The sequence below is a fragment of the Palaemon carinicauda genome, chromosome 2 (genome assembly GCF_036898095.1).
Source record: "Palaemon carinicauda isolate YSFRI2023 chromosome 2, ASM3689809v2, whole genome shotgun sequence".
Taxonomy (NCBI): Eukaryota; Metazoa; Arthropoda; class Malacostraca; order Decapoda; family Palaemonidae; genus Palaemon; species Palaemon carinicauda.
In genome coordinates this window covers 159,700,107-159,719,305 of record NC_090726.1, presented here as the reverse complement: position 1 = coordinate 159,719,305, position 19,199 = coordinate 159,700,107, and the positions used below count along the sequence as shown (strand labels likewise).

The 19,199-nt window shown below is 34.3% G+C and overlaps 2 protein-coding genes across 2 annotated transcripts in view; both read right to left on the bottom strand.

Moving 5' to 3' along the window:
- Nucleotides 1-1,531: 1,531 nt before the first annotated feature.
- LOC137620787 (uncharacterized) lies at nucleotides 1,532-1,870 on the bottom strand. The gene has a single exon (XM_068351219.1). It carries the CDS (start codon nucleotides 1,868-1,870, stop codon nucleotides 1,532-1,534), a length of 339 nt encoding a protein of 112 aa, XP_068207320.1.
- Nucleotides 1,871-8,317: 6,447 nt separating this feature from the next.
- LOC137620778 (netrin-1-like) overlaps nucleotides 8,318-19,199 on the bottom strand; it is a 24,211-nt gene continuing 13,329 nt past the window's right edge. Inside the window, exon 3 of the mRNA XM_068351208.1 lies at nucleotides 8,318-8,410. Coding sequence (XP_068207309.1) covers nucleotides 8,318-8,410 — 93 coding nt within the window. The remainder of the gene's footprint in view (nucleotides 8,411-19,199) is intronic.

The window sequence follows — 19,199 nt, the reverse complement described above, 5'->3', positions numbered from 1 at the left end:
AAGATGAAATAAAGAAAAATAAATGGAAACCCCAAAGAAACATGACAGATAATGAAAATACAAAGCAACCAAATATTTCTCGATTTTTTAAGAAAAATGCCTCCAAACACTAAAGTGAGTACAAAAAATCTAAATTGACCAAGGTAATAAATAGTGATAATTCAAACTATTTCTATAGTCCTGAAGGTGAATCTGATCGGGATTTATTTATGCCTAAAATAAAAGAAATTAAAAAGGAATTAACCATCACTTTGGATGAGCGTTTCACCTCCATATGAAGCCGCAGTTGTAGGAAAATGGTATGTGGCAAATTATACAGATAAGTAGAATTCATTATTTTGCATTGGTTGAGCTACAAAACGGTTATTAGAGGAAGAAGGGGGCAAAATAACTTGCCTTGAGTTTGATTGCTTGAAACCATATATCATCATCATCATCATCACCTCCACGCCTATAGACGCAAAGGGCCTCGGTTAGATTTCACCAGTCGTCTCTATCTTGAGCTTTTAAATCAATACTTCTCCATTCATCATCTTCTACTTCACACTTCATAGTCCTCAGCCAAGTAGACCTGGGTTTTCCAACTCTTCCAGTGCCTTGTGGAGCCCAGTTGAAAGTTTGGTGAACTAATATCTCTTGGGGAGTGTGAAGAGCATGCCCAAACCATCTTCATCTACCCCTCACTGTGATTTCATCCACATAGGGCATTCATGTAATCTCTCTTATAGTTTCATATCTAATGCTGTCGTGCCTTTTAACTCCCAATATTCTTCTGAGGGCTTTGTTCTCAAATCTACAAAATGTTTGATATTGTATCATTATTATACCACGATTCATGTCCATAAAGTAACACAGATGTCACTAAACTAATATAGTATAGCCTGATTTCTAAATGTAATTTCAGGCGACTGGATTTCCAAATTTTACTTCCATTTGCATATTCCGTTCTCATCATCTCTACCTTTCTTCTCTTTATCTTGAGTCCAACCTCATGTGCTATTTCATGCATACTGTTAAGCAAGCTCTGCAAGCCTTGTGGTGTTCTGCTAATAAGGACAGCGTTATCAGCATAATCTAGGTCAGCTAATTTCCTGTTACAAATCAAGTGCAATCCTTCACCACCATCCACAACTGTTCTATACATTAAAAAATCCATGAAGATAAACAGCATAGGTGACAACATATTCCCTTGGAGTACTCCACTGTTCACTAGAAATTGGTTCGATAGGACTCCACTAACATTAACTTTGCATTTGCTATGCTCATGAACAGACTTAATTAAATTTACATATTTGAGAGGAGCACCACAATAACGCAGGACTCTCCAAAAAATTGGCCGGTGCACACTATCAAAAACTTTTTTATAGTCCACAAATCCCATCAAAAGTGGATTTCTATATTCTACAGATTGCTGTATCCCATGACTTGAAATAAAAATTTGGTCAGTACACCTACCTTTTCTAAATTCTGCTTGTTCATCTCTCAGCTTATCATCAATCTACCTAACTAGTCACTTTAGAACGAGCATACTTTATATTTTCATCAAAACTGACATAAGCATAATGCCTCTGTAATTATTGCAATCAGTCAGATCTCCTTTTTCACCAACACTGCTAGCTCCCCTTTCATCAGGCTTTGCCTCTTCATGACGCATTCTACAAAATAATCTTGTAAGTAGTCTGGGAGTCACTTTATTTTCGGCAAATATAATCTCGGCTATTATATCATCGTATCCAGGGGCTTTCCATCTCTTGAGTTTTTTAAAGATAGCTTCGACTTCAAACACACTGAATTTATTCTTGGACACATCCAGGTCTTCTTCAGCTTCAGGTATATCAATCATATTATTCCATTTATATCTCCTATTCATGACGTCACTAAAGTGTTCCATCCAACGTTGCCTTTCTTTATCTCTCTTTATGATGGGTATATGCTTCTTCTTCTTCATTACTACGGTAGAGATTTCATTAATAATTCTATGAGAAATTCTTACATCATAGCCACTCCCTGAATTCATAGCTTTGTCAGCCTCATCTGCTTTCCTGTCTAAGTATTCTCTCTAGTCATTCCAGGCTTTTCTTTTGGCCCACTTTCAATACTGGAATGCTTAGCATGCTCTACCTTGTAATTTTCATTACTTCCTCGAAAACTTTCAACATTCAATTTCTGTCTTTGTCTCCTTTTTATAGTATCCCAAGTATCATTTGATATCCATGGTTTTCTCTTTGTAACCGCATGTCCCAAAACTTCACTACCAACTGACTGATATATATTCTTAATATCATACCATTCTTTATTGTCTGCTCTTCGCCTCTTAAAGTCTTTAAGACTACTAATCGATTCCTACATTCAACTGGAAATGTTTCTCTGTGCTCATCATCTAGAAGCTTAGTTGTATCAAACCTAGGTATTCTATCTACATTTCTGTTGGGTGGTTTCAGTTTTAATTTCAGCGTGGCAATGAGGAGCTGGTGATCACTACCAATATCTACACCTCTATAGCTTCTTACATTTCTCAGAGTCCTTTTCTCGTTATCAATGATTATGTGATCTATCTGATTTTGGTAATTGCCACAGGGTGAAGTCCATGTATATGTGTGGATGTCCTTGTGCTGCAAATGAGTACCTCCAATAACAAGATGGTTTGTTGAACAAAAACTTTGAAATGTGATCCCATTTTCATTTGCAACTTCGCCAAGACCATCAACACCCATCACATTCTCTATCCCTTGATTATTCCTTCCAGCTTTAGCATTGAAGTCACCACTCACAATTTTCATATCTTCCTCTGGGATCATTTCTATTAAACAATTCAGTTCTTCATAGTATCTATATTTCCTTTCTTCATGGGAAATATTTGTAGGTGCATAGCAAACTATAATACTTATATTGCACTGCTTTTATTTAAACTTTGCAAGTAACAATCTACTATTTACAGCTCTCCATTTCGTTAATGTCTTTTCTACTCTTGGTGTCATCATCATTCCTACCCCTTCTTTTCCAACTCCATTTGTTCTTCCAGGGTAGATATATGTATTGCCTTGGTCTGAGAGTTCTTCACCAATCTCCTTATAACGTGTTTAACTTAGGGCCAAGATATCCAAACTATATTTCATAAATTCATTCTCTACTTGCTATAACTTTCCAATCTGATTCATGGTTCTAACATTCTTTGGTATTTATAAACCTGGAGATTCTTTGCACCCCGCTATGTCTGGGACTGGGGGATATTCTTTCATTTTCGCTTTCCATAGACTGACTAAATCCGTAGATTATTCATTGACTAAATTCATCAAAGGATAGCCAGTTCCTTGTGATGCACAGTGCCTATCTAACTAAGGCAAGTGATCTCTGCTGGTTCATACTAATTCCAGTAAGATCAACCGCCCGGCATCTGGAGTAGAGGAGTATCCAGGGCACCAAGCGAATACAAACCTTTTTCATATCACAATTGTAATTAAAGGTCATTTATTTATGGAACACAGGCCTCAAAGATAAAATGGTTAGTGCCATCTTTAAAAGAACTTTTTTTAGCATTCAGTTGAAGTAAATAGACAAGTCTTATATTCAGGCATTTATTTTGTTACGTATATGGCTATGATATATATTGAATTGTTCACATTCATTTCAGGTTTTGTATTGTGCATATTTTTTCATTAGTAATAGGTTTCATTATTATTTTCTTTGAAAAGAAAACGTTTTTTTTTTTTTTTATAAATCAATATTTTTTTTATTGAAGTAAATGGTTAAAAAATATTTTCAATTAACTATCATTTACCTATATTTTATGATAAATCATTAAGAAAATATATAAATATATAAATATATATAAGAATAATATAAAAGATATGAAAATTTACAAACTCTATTACTTAATAACTTAACATTATGAATTAGTTGTTTTCTTAATTAAGTGTCCAAAATTGCCCTACCATTTTTCAAGGTGAGGCAAAATTGGACACTAGATATCCCAGATCTTTTTCATTAATTTTTTATTTTTAACCTTCTTTAGTATCATCTACTAATTGTTTTTTAGAAGTAATAATTTCTAGTATTATTTCTGAGAAGCCCTAAAATGAAGGTGAATCAATTATTGGACACCCGTATTCAAAATTTTTTTTAGTGGTATTTAATACTTTTTCAAAACCAAACATACCAATATTTATGAAGTAGTAGGTTGGGCAATTTCTAACAGTATTATACTTTTCGAAAATTGTAAATAGTTTTAGAGATATTGCATCTGTCCAATTTTTGCCTTACTCGTCCAAAATTGCCTTACCCTACTTTACCATGTGTCCTATTGATAATAGATAATAGAGCTATAATGTCTTTATTATCAATCAATTAACAAAGCAATAATGCTCTAACTCCAATTTATAATAAAAGGAACAATACTTCAATTATAATTTCTCGTCTATGGAAATAAGTATAAAACCTAAATTATTTATTTTTCAAGACTGAGTAAAAGTAATATGAATTTCTTACACATAAAATGCATTAGAAATTCAGCATTCAAATAATTTTCTTTTCTTTATATCAATTTCACATAATGAATATGGTGGCGGTAATGGTGATCTGTCACACCACTGCCGAAGGTAACGATGCCAAAAAGATTAAGAATCACTGGACTCTGAAGAATAGGTCTTAACATTAAGGTCATTGCCATAAAGAACGGTCGCAAAACACATCTTATCTTAAAAAGGTTATAGCGATACTCCAGACAAGAGGTACCAGCAGCCCAAAAACATCGTTTGATGTGCCCAGCATAGCAAGGTATGTAAGTCCACGATTGGCCAGGTGAGCCATAGCAATGCACATAGAAAGCAGAAATAACCCCTAATTTGAGAACTCTTACTATATTCATCTACTTGAGGAACTATATGTCATCATCGACCATGATTGACTGCTATTACATTAAAATGGGTTTTAAAATTGATTTGTTGTGATATTGAAAAAGACACAATATGAAACTCATGTTTGCATATATTTCCTAGAGACACTGGATCCATTTCACCCGTTCTTGCATCACATCTTAAATATTGACATTGCAAATGGAGGCAATTCCCAATCGTCAAAGCCAAAGATATCCTGAAGAGCCACATGAGAATTTGTTGAATAGATCCAGTGCCTTTGAAGAATCACAAAAAGTAAGATTTGGGATGTGTACCTTTTCAACATTCATCATCATCATCATCATTTCCTCCTCCTGTGCCTATTGACGCAAAGGGCCTCGGTTAGATTTCGCCAGTCGTCTCTATCTTGAGCTTTTAAATCAATACTTCTCCATTCATCTCCTACTTCACGCTTCATAATCCTCAGCCACGTAGGCCTGGGTCTTCCAACTTTTCTATTGCCTTGTGGACCCCAGTTGAAAGTTTGGTGAACTAATCTCTTTTGGGGAGTGTGAAGAGCATGCCCAAACCATCTCCATCTACCCCTCACCATGATCTCATCCACATATGGCACTCGAGTAATCTCTCTTATAGTTTCATTTCTAATCCCGTCCTGCCATTTAACTCCCAATATTCTTCTGAGGGCTTTGTTCTCAATTCTAAAAAATCTGTTGGATATTGTTTCATTGTCATACCAAAACTTGTGACCATACAGTAAGACCAATCTCACTACACTGAAATATAACCTGACTTTCAACATTAGAGAAAATCAAATTCAATATTAAAAGGAATCATCTATGAATATCCGAGGATGGCTGGGCTCCACGGCCTATAACAAGGAACAATACCTGGTACTTTCCATTTGAGTTTGGAAGTTGCCTATCGAATATAATGGATTAGTCTCTTCAAGGGCTTAGCTGGAGAAACCCCGAACCCAGGACTGAAAGCATCTAAAAATCTCAAGCATGACCCATTGAGAACCTCAGGTCTTGGGAACATAATAAGGAACATTTATGTAAATAGACGCAAAAAGGGTTTAAAAAAATGCTGTAAATTAAATCCTCAACTAGATGATTTAGAAGAACAAGCAACCAAGACAAACCTATTTGGAAGAATAAGAAGACAGACTATCAACAAATGAGTAGGAAGGTCAGGAACACTTCTTTACATGTAAATAATAAATATCTGATGTGCCATAAAAAAAGAGTCAACGACAAGATAAAAGTTTATAATTTCCCAAGAATAAGAAGATTAATTGACACGTGCAAGAATTACTAAATGATAACTCATAGAACAGGGCAAAATCATCAAATAAAAACATATCAATACTCTGAGGATTATATGGCTTCCCAGCATGAAAATGAGAGATATGAAGTTTGAAGATTATTAATGATAAACACTGCCCGACAACAAAACACTCGCAAATGAAAAACCATGAGGGATTTGCATAAACTCAAGCTAATAATTTGACAAGAAATGTGAGGAAGGTAGACAAACTATGCATGATGGATAACTAGCCATAGATAAGATCTAATACCAGCGGAATTTTCTTTTCGTTGATAAAATTGTGAAACCACAGGTGTTCTGAATTAGACCTTAACCATCCTTAATTTCTTCACCAGAATCCAGGGAAGATTGCATCCAATAATAGGTCTGATTTTTTTTTATATCGAAAAAGACGTAAATTGGTTCTTAATTTGAGAGATTTATGGAAGACACTGGCTCCATTCCATCATATCCTAGATATTTATATCGAAATTGAAGGTAATTTTAAGTCCTTAAAGCTAAGAGATCCAAAATGGTTGTTTTTCCCTGTTGGTCTTATAGCATCCTGATTTTCTAACTAGGTTTGTATATTAGATGATGATAATAATAATAATAATAATAATAATAATAATAATAATAATAATAATAACAATAATAATAATAATAATAATAATAGGAGTGATTGTTGAATGGATCTAGTGCCTTTGACGAATTGCAGAAAGTACGAGGTTGGTTGCATAGTTTTCTCAATGTTACAATCAATCAAATTCACTATTACAGGACTCAGGGGGAAGACATGAGTCCTCAGTGTGACAGGAGAGCTAGTTTCCGTCCATTCCAGGTGAGCTTACAGCTTAATTGTCCAAGAAAATGGTAACATAAACCAATAATAATTCTAAATGAAGAAAATACAGAGATTGGCAGGAAGTAAAAAGTGCGGCTGCGAGGCATTAAGCAATTTCAATATCTTGACAAGCAATAGATCACATCTAATATCAGCCATATATTCTCTTAACTAAACCTTTGCCGTCTTAGATTTCTTCTCTGTAATAATTAAGATTATCCTCAACATATCTAAAACCTAATTTTGGAGTTCATTGTTGAAATGACAAATATATTCTCATTACATTCCATCTAACAGATGGAAAAACATGTGACTTCATCCAAAGGTGTTTCCCTACAGACTAAAGATGAGATTCTTATGTAAATATATCAATCTGTATGCAAATATACCAATGGAAAATATATGAGACATTCTCGTTCATTATTCTCTCTCTCTCTCTCTCTCTCTCTCTCTCTCTCTCTCTCTCTCTCTATGAATACAAGACCTTATTATGAGGATAATAAAATGAATCCTTTTTATACACAGATATTGAAGGAATACAATAACGCTGGGGTTGGAATCCTAAAATTCCTATTTCCAAGAAAACTGTAAAATAGGAAATCATACTTTTTCCTGGTTTTACTGAGAATTTCCTAAGATACGTTTTTCCTCCATTTTTATGTAAAATCTTTCTCTCACTGTTATTAAGTACTAAATATAATTGAAGGAAGAGAAATTTAAGTGGTTGGATAATTTATTGAAGAGAAATTGGTAAAAGCAACCAGGTAAGAAATTATCTCGATTTGTTCTAGGATGAAAACCACAGGAATTCTTTATAAATGGAACTATATTGGTCTAATTATGAATGGAATTGACTGACATGGAATATAAATAGATTTGTATGCCGAAAAGTTTTAACTACGTTGCCCATGGATAAGACAAATCTCTGAAAATCTAGGAATTTGGCTTAATTCTACAGATATTCAATGCTTAATAAGACAATCTAACAGACGGTTTAAAGAGCAACCTTCAACATTGCTTTTCCATTTCATTGAAGTATTAACAAAGGAAATTCTCCCATCTACAGTATAGTACCACTCAATTTAATGATTACACGACTTCAGACAACTCTACATTGCCTTCACCGTATGGATCCACTTCAAAGTCTCTCCACAAGGATCTGTAATCTCTCTCTCTCTCTCTCTCTCTCTCTCTCTCTCTCTCTCTCTCTCTCTCTCTCTCTCAACATAGTCAACCATCACACGTCAGCCAACTAAGGCTTTCCCCTTTACCTTCTTATCGATATTCACCCATTTACATAATTCACGAAATCACATTACAAAACCCACCATCCCGTTCGCATTTCAAGAGGCCATGAAGCCCCATCCATGCTCACTAGGGTTCTGAGCTCCTCAACTTCTAAGCATCTCTGAAATTTATAAAATGTAAGAAAAATACACAAAAGTTATGCATCCTGATATTTTGAGCACATGCAGTAAGTTTATAATATTTGATTAGTGAAACTAACAAGAGAATGTGATACAAGAAAAACAAAAATATATGTAAGAAAAAAATATGGTATATTTATTATTTCATGATGAAACTAGAGATAAACTTAGATAAGTTACTAAGAAAAGCCCATACATAGAAAACCAACTAACTGAATAGGTACCTGATATCATTAGAAATAAAAAAAAAATAAAAATTATTAACCCTTTAAACTGTTTTTACACAAATAAATAAGCACCGGGCGCTAGTTCATAAATAACGTGCAACAAATCGCTATACATAGAGGAAAACAGTTCTTAATACTAAGTGCTACACACTTTTACCGGTAAATTTTAAAATTAAATGTAAAATGATGATATGGAAAATATATGAATCATAAATAAAGAATAATTTTTAAGAATATAAAAATGTCCTTTGCATGATACCTTGCAGAGATTTTAGGCATCTCTACTATTTCATTCAGCCTGAAATCTCAATACAGAATTATTTTCAAAAATCTAAAAAAAAAAAATAATAAGCAAATTAACTTCCATAAGTTTCTTTAGGAACTGCCGCGGGGGAGACTTGGTAAACATCTCAAGGTAAACATTACCTTAATCCCAGCCCCATCATCAAAGGTTTAGTGAGATGCTAATTGAAAGAAAAAAAAATAAATAAAAAAAATAAATAAATAAAACAGACAAAATGTAATCCTTTCATCAAAATATATATTCAAGGAATTTTCTCTTCATGAAAAATTACATGAATTTATGGGTTCATGAAGCTGGACAATGTGGACTATAACGCTGGAGGAACCGGTAAGGGAAAGTTGCACTATGAAATCAAAGTTGAAAGAGCTTGGACAGTAAGATGGATGAAAGGAAGCGGGGACGGATGTTAGGTAAAAGGTTAAAAAGTGGGTGAAGTAATAAGCTGAGGGGACACCAAAATAAAACTACAGTATTGCCGGCAATTCTTTGCGTGAGATGCATTATTATTAGAAGAGCAGAATGCTATAAGCCCAGGGGCCCTAACAGGGAAAATAGCCCAGTGAGGAAAGGAAACAAGGAAAAATAAAATATTTTAAGAAGAGTAACAACATTAAAATAAATATTTCATACATAAACTATAAATAATTTAACTAAATAAGAAGAAAAATTAGATACAATAGTGTGCCCGAGTGTACTCTCAAGCAAGAGAACTCTAACCCAAGACAGTGGAAGACCATGGTACAGAGGCTATGGCACTACCCAAGACTAGAGAACAATGGTTTGATTTTGGAGTGTCCTCCTAGAAGAGTTACTTACCATAGCTAAAGAGTCTCTTCTACCCTTACCAAGAGGAAAGTAGCTACTGAATAATTACAGTACAGAAGTTAACCCCTTGGGTGAAGAAGAATTATTTGGTAATCTCAGTGTTGTCAGGTGTATGAGGACAGAGGAGAATCTGTGAAGAATAAGCCAGACTATTCTGTGTATGTGTAGGCAAAGGGAAAGAACCGTAACCAGAGAGAAGGATCCAATGTAGTGCTGTCTGGCCAGTCAAAGGACCCATAAATCTCTAGCGGTAATATCTCAACGGGCGGCTGGTGCCCTGGCCAACCTACTACCTATGAAATTGCACGGAACTACTATCCTTACTGGGTTAATTGATCTACAAATTCAAAGCAAAATACCCATCCAATTAATCGAATATGAGACTCGGTGGGACCTAAATTTGAACGATGAAACTTTCCACTATAAGGCAGAGAGAAACTGCCTTAAATCTGTCAGATCAAAGTTTTGTACATCAGTCATTAAATCCTAAACTGTCGAAGAGACTTCAGTCAAACTTGGATATTTATGATGGGAGATCGTCCGTCCGTCTGTCCCCCATCAGTGTGGAGTTTTCTTGTTCTCTTATTTAATAAAATAAAACAATGATAAAATAAAAAATTATGGGTCAACATTATGTATACGTTGTACACAATTGTAAGGTTGTCCATATCTTCCGAACTACAGGAGCTAGACACTTCATAATTAGTAGCGTAAATCCTACTATACGTGTGAACCCCTATCGTGACTACACTGCTAGTGACCTTCTGACTTTGATCAGGACTTCTTTATATAAAAAAAATAGTAGCTGTCGGAGCATTCAAGTTTCACAAACACATCTCGTTGGAAAAAATCTACCTTTACAAGAAGAGACAAAATTATGCCTTTTCAACAATCCTTCAATAAGTGAAACAAACGTTATTTACCTACAGAGAGCTATAGACCTACTCCAATGGACAAAAAATGACTAACAGGAAGAAAATAAAACAAGCAATCATTAAAATGAAATGATATACCAGAAATTGCTAACCTCATTAGATGATGAATAATATTTTTTACTGAAATATATATAAAAAAGTAACTAAAACATTAAAGTTCTCTCACATAGATGCAACCCTGTTCCAATTCATAAAGCTATGGCACCATGAGTAATTGTCAACACTTGCCCGATTTCTATTTTGTTAAAAAAGGCAGAAGATTTGCAGAAACATCTCTATCTCACCTGAAGTTATGTATTGTCTCTCCCACTCTCTCTAAAACCTTATGACCCTAATCAAAAGATAGATGTAGGACTGTCAAGAGAAAGCACCACTCCGTTTTACAGAATAGGGAAAATATATTGCTGCTTTCATTCTATTTCGTTCTCCCTTTCCACTCAATTCTTTAGACAAATTCTCTCTCTCTCTCTCTCTCTCTCTCTCTCTCTCTCTCTCTCTCTCTCTCTCTCTCTCTCTCTCTCTCGCCTGCTGAAACGCTATGCAAATGTGATAACAGAAAGTCAACGTACAAAATATATCTTAAGGTGCCGTATGTTCCACTTATATACTTTTCTGATAGATACATGGCGGATTTTAAGTAGAGATAACCATTTAACAACAGGCATTTAAATATATCACCACAAAATAACGAAAATCATCTAAATACAAAGTTTTTCTAATCCACACAAAAAAGTTTCAAACTTCAACTCAATAAAACGCAGTGATACTGAATGAAACGTTTTCATAACTTTAAATTACGAAGATATTTTTCTCAATTAGTATTGTTGTCGTTGGATAGGGGCCTCAAATCCTATAATTTCAATTATGGTTTTCTCGACTAATTAGAGTATATGTGTTGCTAGACGTAATTATAAAGTTCCCCTGGGTGCCATAATTACAGCCATCTCAGCAATACTTTCAAGCCTTAGTAAAGGCAGTGCTTTATACAGTTCTGGGTATCAGGTACCTTGCTTAGGAGTACACTTCTCAATTGCCTTTGTTAGTTTTTAGCCATTATTTGATCATCCAACTACTTGTCTTTATTTAATCTAATTATACATACATATACACACACATTTATTTATATATATATATATATATATATATATATATATATATATATATATATATATATATATATATATATATATATATATGGTATATTTTAAGTATTCTCAATCAGCTAAAAAGCATTGCAAGCTCAAGGTCATTTGGTGTATGCGGAAGATTGTTTTCTTAATAATAATAATAATTATTATGTCAGCTGCTCAACTGCAACGTTTTATAACATATCTCTTTATGCTGAACAGCTTTCATAAAACATTACTTGGCTTCGTAACAAAATTATTTAAAAATGTAGTCTACAAACTTACGATAAAATGGCAAAGAAGACTGGATGACTTTGCCACAAAAATAACTGAACTGCCATAAAAAACAAGAGACAAAACATTTCTAAATTTTGTAACAAAACAAGGTTATCTCCATGCTTACAAGATAGAGCTATAAAACAGAACTCAGCTTCACAATAAAAAATATATTTCGGTAACAACTAACTTACTTGATAAAAATATCAACAACATTTAAATTGCTTCACGGTAAAAGTAACTGTTCTATATTTACCTAACTACTAACTCACTTGATAAAAAGACATCACTTGATAAAATTACAAAAAAAAAAAAAAAATATTTCACAGTAAAAATACTTATCCTATATTTACCTAACTATTAACTCATTTGATAGAGATAAAAAGAAATTAAACTATTTCACAGCAAAAACACCTACCCTCCTGACAGCAAACAAACTTCCAGAGACAACCCTTGAAGAGTGGCAAAGGGAAAAAATATCCCCAATTTCACGCGGCTCGGAGTGAAGAGACATCATTTCCAATACACCATTTCTAGAACTCGTTTTCCTCTCGCTTTTTTACAAAAAAAAAAAAAAAAAAAAAAAAAAAAAAAACGCGTACACATACATACGCGTTCTCCTAAACTGACCTTTACTGAGAACATGGCGTTGTGCTTATTTACTAGGGGGTCCTTAATTACTGCAAAGTCATACTAGCAATGCATACAAATCCAGCGAATTTAACAGCTACACAAATTCCCATAATGAAGCAGACCAGGTAATTTGTACAATTGATGAGACAAAAATAAAGGTTTGCCAGAGGTAAAGTTGACAAAATTCATTAGCAGAAAAACATTTTTCATAGGGGGCGGGTTTTTACGGGACAAGTATTGAGAATTAATAGGTTTGTTTTGTACGTATATGGAAGCATGATAGAGAGCGTCACTGATATATAGAAAATAAAAAACGGATAATGAAATTATCAACCGAGACTTTTTTAGCAAGGCTTCCGAAACGCTTTCTACCAAATCATACTTGTTAAAATTCAAACTAGAGGGCCACTCAATGGAGAGCATGCCTTTGCGACGCCAAGCAATCTTAGTTTGCTCTTGACTCCACTGCCTACTTGTACTGCGGTATATTTTCTTCAAAATCTAATGGATTTGTCCTTGGGTCATACTCCACATGTCTACCCCAAGTTTCGATGAGTAGTTTCAGTAGTCAGTAGTTTTTGGCAATGTTGTTCACACACAAATAACAAACTAACAAAATAATTGGTATTTGTTTACAAGACCACGCTCTCCATATACTGCTAAATTATGCAAAGCTATTGTTTTCCTCTGTTACTTTTCCATAATTTAAAACAATTCGTTAAAATTATAAAAACTTTAGCATTATAAAAAGAAAAAAAATCTAGCCTGGTTTCCTCACTAAACGACCGGGAACAGACATCGTCAACATAGCCAAACAAACAGAAGTTCGTGATACCAGCGTACATTTGATATATTTCAAAATATATACTGAATTAAAAATGACTACAAAGTTTGGTAAAAATTGGTACAGTGCTTTTTGCATAAAGTTGCTCACAAACAAACAAACAAACAAGGGTGAATACATACCCTTCGCATGGTGAAGGCAGCAAAAGCACAATGCAAAACCTGCCTATCTTTTAAAAATTTAATTTTACTGAAATATTCTAGAAAGTAATTTCTATCAAATAACAACAACAGAACTTATTCAATACAGATAAACACAGGCAAATAGATAAGACAAAGGACAGCGTCATAAATTGAGCAACACTTGTTAGATAGAAAGAAAGAATCTACCCTCAATGTCCTTCATTGAAAGCTCATACAAAAAAGGGAAGCCTATGGAGAGGGTTGGTCGCGTGCCAGGGGCATATCATTGAAACAAAGACTGATGAGTTGGCATATTGGAAAGCTATTAATCAATGTCCTGTAATGACGCCATTTATCTGATAACGGTAACAACATCTTTTTTATTGTTCTCTACTGGATTCCTGAGAGAGAGAGAGAGAGAGAGAGAGAGAGAGAGAGAGAGAGAGAGAGAGAGAGAGAGAGAGAGAGAGAGAGAGAGAGATGTGTAATAACTAATAACACAAGGAATTGGTTATCACAAAAGTGATAGCAAATCCTTATACAATAAATATAATTAATAATAACTTAGAAAAAATCTACGCCATTCAAGTTCTTCACAAACAGCAGGAAGTTATCGCTTCCTGTAATACACTCCGATTTTAATAACAATAAAATAAAATAAAAATGCTGGACTAAGACCCAAATATATTCCCAAAATTGTGATGAAATATTTTCTGATGTTTCCCTTCATTCGTTTTCACATCATATCAACAGAAGGTAAGAGACAGACACAAAGAAACCGAAACAAAAATAGAATATAACCTTCCTGGCGGTGGTAATGAAATATGAAAATATATACATCAGTACATCAACCACTAATTAATAAAAAAAAAAGTCGTGTTGCATACATGCCGAACAGCCACAGAAACTTCAAAGCAAAATTATTACCACGCCCAATTTGCAGAAGTACAAAGGAGACGTCACTTCATACTATAATGCGGCAGAAAATGTGTCGCTAACATAATGACAAGGTGAAAAAATATTTCACTGGAGACTAACAGAATTATTAACGACGGATAAAGAGCAAAATTCAAAAGAAATTAAGAAACTAAAATAAACTTATAAAAATAAAACAAGAATGACTAACACATACATAGACAAGCTGTTACAAAGAAAAAAAAATATAAGACATTAAACATTGACCAAGATATAACCATTCCTAATAAAAATTAATCTTCCATTATTCACGAAAGAAAACAATTTAAAAGTAAATAACTAGACTTGTTTGCACCCAACCATCTCAAAATGTTATAAGGAATTCTAAGAGGTTCTTTCTTGAATGGTATCTATTTACTCAGTCTGGCAGGATTGACAAACGGCCAAGACCAATGTGGGCCTGATAAATATGTAATCGAGTAGCTGTGTCCATAACAGGGTGATGGTGATCCCCATATTTGCATATAAGGGGCGACGTTAATGCACCCAAAATATCATTTATCCTTCCAACACCTGTTGTCAGCTAGGGGAGCAGATCGGTCAGCCGATCATGCTCACACGAAAAGATAAATTCTATATAATAATGCATAAATTGAAACTATCAGCCTTGATTGATCCATATAATGATTGTTGATTGTTTGTATCCAGACTTCGTTCGACCCTACGCCTCTTCCCCTCATAGGAGGTAGGATCTCTCAACATGTCTTTTGGGATAAGCGTACTGGCCCTATGTTCTTCTTTACCTTAGCTGCGCCACACCACAGTCAACTAATCACCATGTACACAGTTCAAATTTTTAGTAAAGAACAATGGTTTCCAGAAAATAGTAGGCAAAGAATCTTTCATGATTTTTCAATCTCTCGCTACAGCAATTTTCCATGATACGCATCGTTTTCTTTCTTTAAGAGCAAATCTACTGGAGATTCAGCGGTTAGATCCAACCCTTTTCCCAAGAATTTATTTCCGTGTCCTCTAATTCAGGGTAGAATAAGGAATCCAGCGACCTGTCTTTATAATTTCTATAAAACTCCGATTAATAAGTAATAAGAGCTTGAACTTAGAGAGAGAGAGAGAGAGAGAGAGAGAGAGATGCTAACTTTCAAATTTCAATATTTGATTTCCTCAAAAGTATACAGACTTATAAGTCTTTACAATGTTTACACGTCCAACACTAGCGACAAAGTTAAATCTCCACTATCTTGGGATAAGCTTTGTAACATCCCCATACACATCTTCGTGTCTATGTTGTGTAAAAGTTACTTAGTGGTAAATAAAAAGGCATTCATAAATCTTAACCTAAGTTGATTGATATGGTTTTTGATATTCACAAAAGTTGGATACATTAGAATTAAAGAATTTCTTTGTCACTATTAAGCAATATGCTTTTATATGCACTAAATTTCCTACACCAATTTTCTTTTCAGTACATGAACGTTATTTTTTTTCAATTGAGATATGAACACGATAGAGGAAATTATTGTAACAGCAAATGCTTCATTATTTACCGCACCCTTTGAATGCAAGCAATAAATTGCTTGGACTACTTCACGCTGGCATGAAGCCAAGCAAGAAGCAGACTGACATGAGAAAGAGGATATTCGCAGTGGTTTTTACCCTTAATTATTACTTAATACCAAAATATCTCCATCATTCCAATATTGCTGTCATTACTGACTCAGCACCAGCCTTATCATGTCAAATGATACCAAGGGAAAGGTGAAGCAGATGATAAAGACGTAAAGATTTAACTATATGACGTTTATACTATTTTCCTCTTTTCACGAATTCGGTCCCGATCCATTACAATGAGATTGCAAAAATCTGAGATCGTCAAGAACTTCGTCAGATTTTGTTACGACTAGTCGCGGCTTGAGATATATATATCGTAATCTAAAGAACTTCTAAAGCAAGTTGTCGACAATGATAAAATCGTAGGACTGCATATGTTTAGTAGTAAGTGAACTGTCGCAGTGCTCTACGGCGACACTTAATTGTGGTAAAGTTTGAACGGGCATAAGAGACATGGTACGAGCCTCTGACTGTCAAACTTAGAGAAAGCCTTAATAATGGACTCGTGCCTTTAATTCTTTTCTCTCCGACTGTAACGACCAGTGCGGCTTTCAGTGCCGCCCGCCACTAAGATGGTGTATTAGCCTTTATGCTAATCAACTGTAAGGTTTGCATTCATTATCTCAAACGTCGTGGCTAAGTTTTAAGTAGTTCAGATTTCATTTCGTGTTGTTGAGATATTCGGTTAGTGACAGTTCGCTGACGGCCACAATGGAGTTCTGTTAAACTTTTAATTGAGGTTATTATCGTTATCTCATTTGTTGTTAATATAATGCATATTTAAAGAAGAGCACGTTTTAATTCAAAGTTTTCAACGTAGAATTACTCTACATACCAAGAAACAGAACTATATTTTACTTCTATAAACAGCCTTTCTTTCTCTGGTATTGAGTGCCCGTGTGTGTTTGTGTGTGCTTGTTAAAGCTTTTACAATAATTCTCAGCGGGAATAATTATTGACTTTCAAACAGCACAATCTTTTACCTACTCCTTATCTAAGTATAAGCACTAAATAATTTTCCTGTTTCAATTATTTTCTTTTTCATAATTGTCATGCACTTTTCTTTAATCATACTTTAATTTGTTTATATTGATAACATGAATCATTAACCTTCATGTCATCAATAATTATTGGGATAATTCGTAAGAATTTTTGCTCTCGCAACAGGTTCGCTGGCAAGATATAAAAATAAAGTTATAAATTAACTTTACGGCAGCATGCTGGTTTAGTGTTACAGAGAATTAGAAGCCTGGTCTGGACCTCTGAACTCCGTCTAAGCAACCGAGGAAAATAACTAAGATTGGGATGCCTTCTATATTGTCCGTGATAAAAAAATCTTGGTATATCCATAAATTGCAGGGAGCTCATGGCAAAGCAAAACAGTTCTTAAAAAATGGTTATATGAGTAGATTGAGACATTGCAGTATGAATTTGGCGCTGTTCGTTACACAGTAGAGAATAATTCTTTAGTAGTTTTACAGTATATCATTTCGTAGCCACTAGGCTATATACGCGACTAATAGGCCAGATTTGAGCTACCAAGAGCGATAAAGAATTTCTGTTTGGAAAAGTTCATGATCAAAGTCGTAAAATAAAAAGAGAGAAAATAGTCTTAATAATAAGTGGCCTACTATCTGATGGTCTAGTTTCCTTACGCCAATCCCCTGCGCGTTAAAGTAGTAGTTGTTTTTAAAAAGTGTTCATCGAAATGACTGAAACCTGACCTAATGTTGAGGTTAGATTTGACGTTCCAGACACTAGTAACAGAGTCCCACATTGAGATCATATAACTCACCACCAGCCTCACAAAATTCAGCTTAAGAAATCGTAAAGAATCTGTAATTTACATATTGCTACTGTGAAATGTTTCATCTGCGTTGGTTATATGAAACAATGCAATAGAATAGAAACTGTATATGCACAACCTAAGGTATAGACTTCCCGGTAAATTGTGATAAATCGTAGGTGGGGATACAAAGCACTTAGGCCTAAAGCCCCCTCCAACTGAATCTTATTTCTCCTCGGAATAGAGATTGTACGACGGAATGGTGTATCTGGGACCAACTATTCCTTCAGTTCGTGAAACTATGAGATTGTGAGATTTCAGTTTAAATTCAATTTCATGAGTTTCATTGATTGCATCTGTTTAGCGGGAGGATTGACAAATGATAATTTTTCTTTTCTTTTTTGAGAATTTAGAGTGCTTTTCCTAGTCGATATATAAAAAAAAAGTCATATCAAAGTAAATTTCAGTTGAGAAGAAACCTATACAATTTCGAAAAAAATATATCGATCACATGCTGTACATAATTTTGTAGGATATGTTTAAAATAAATGTTTATATGGCGATGATGTTGGTGTAGTGCATAGCCCATAGGACATAAATGCCGGAACAGAAAATTCACAAAAGGACCTTAAAATCTTCAAGGATTTAAGATTGGTTGACTGATTTGAGGTTTTCTGGCAACCTAACATCTAAGGTTATTAATGCCGTCGAGGATTTAAGAAATGCCCTTATGTTTTTACTGGAGGCCCAAATGAGTTGGGAAAGAGGTTAAGTTTAGATCAAGAAATATTATGATTTGAATCAAGTCCTGTCCACATTTTTTTTAAACCAAGAGTTGAATTACATGATAAAAGCACCATACTGTTTTTTTTTTTTTTTTTTTTTTTTTTGTAGGGTATAATAAGACAGCCCGTGCGACATATATCATTTCTAGTGCTGGCGTGAGGAGAGAACACATGATTACAAATAAGCAAAGCATATACTAAGAGGTAATTTTATAGAAGAAAATGGAATTTATCCCTACAAAACCATAAGAAATCAAAATAACGCGAGGTATCATGCGGAGTAATAATAAATCGTTTCCAGAAACTACTCAACAAAGTACAGTGGTCTTTCACATTATTAAAGACCACCAGGCCAACATCCA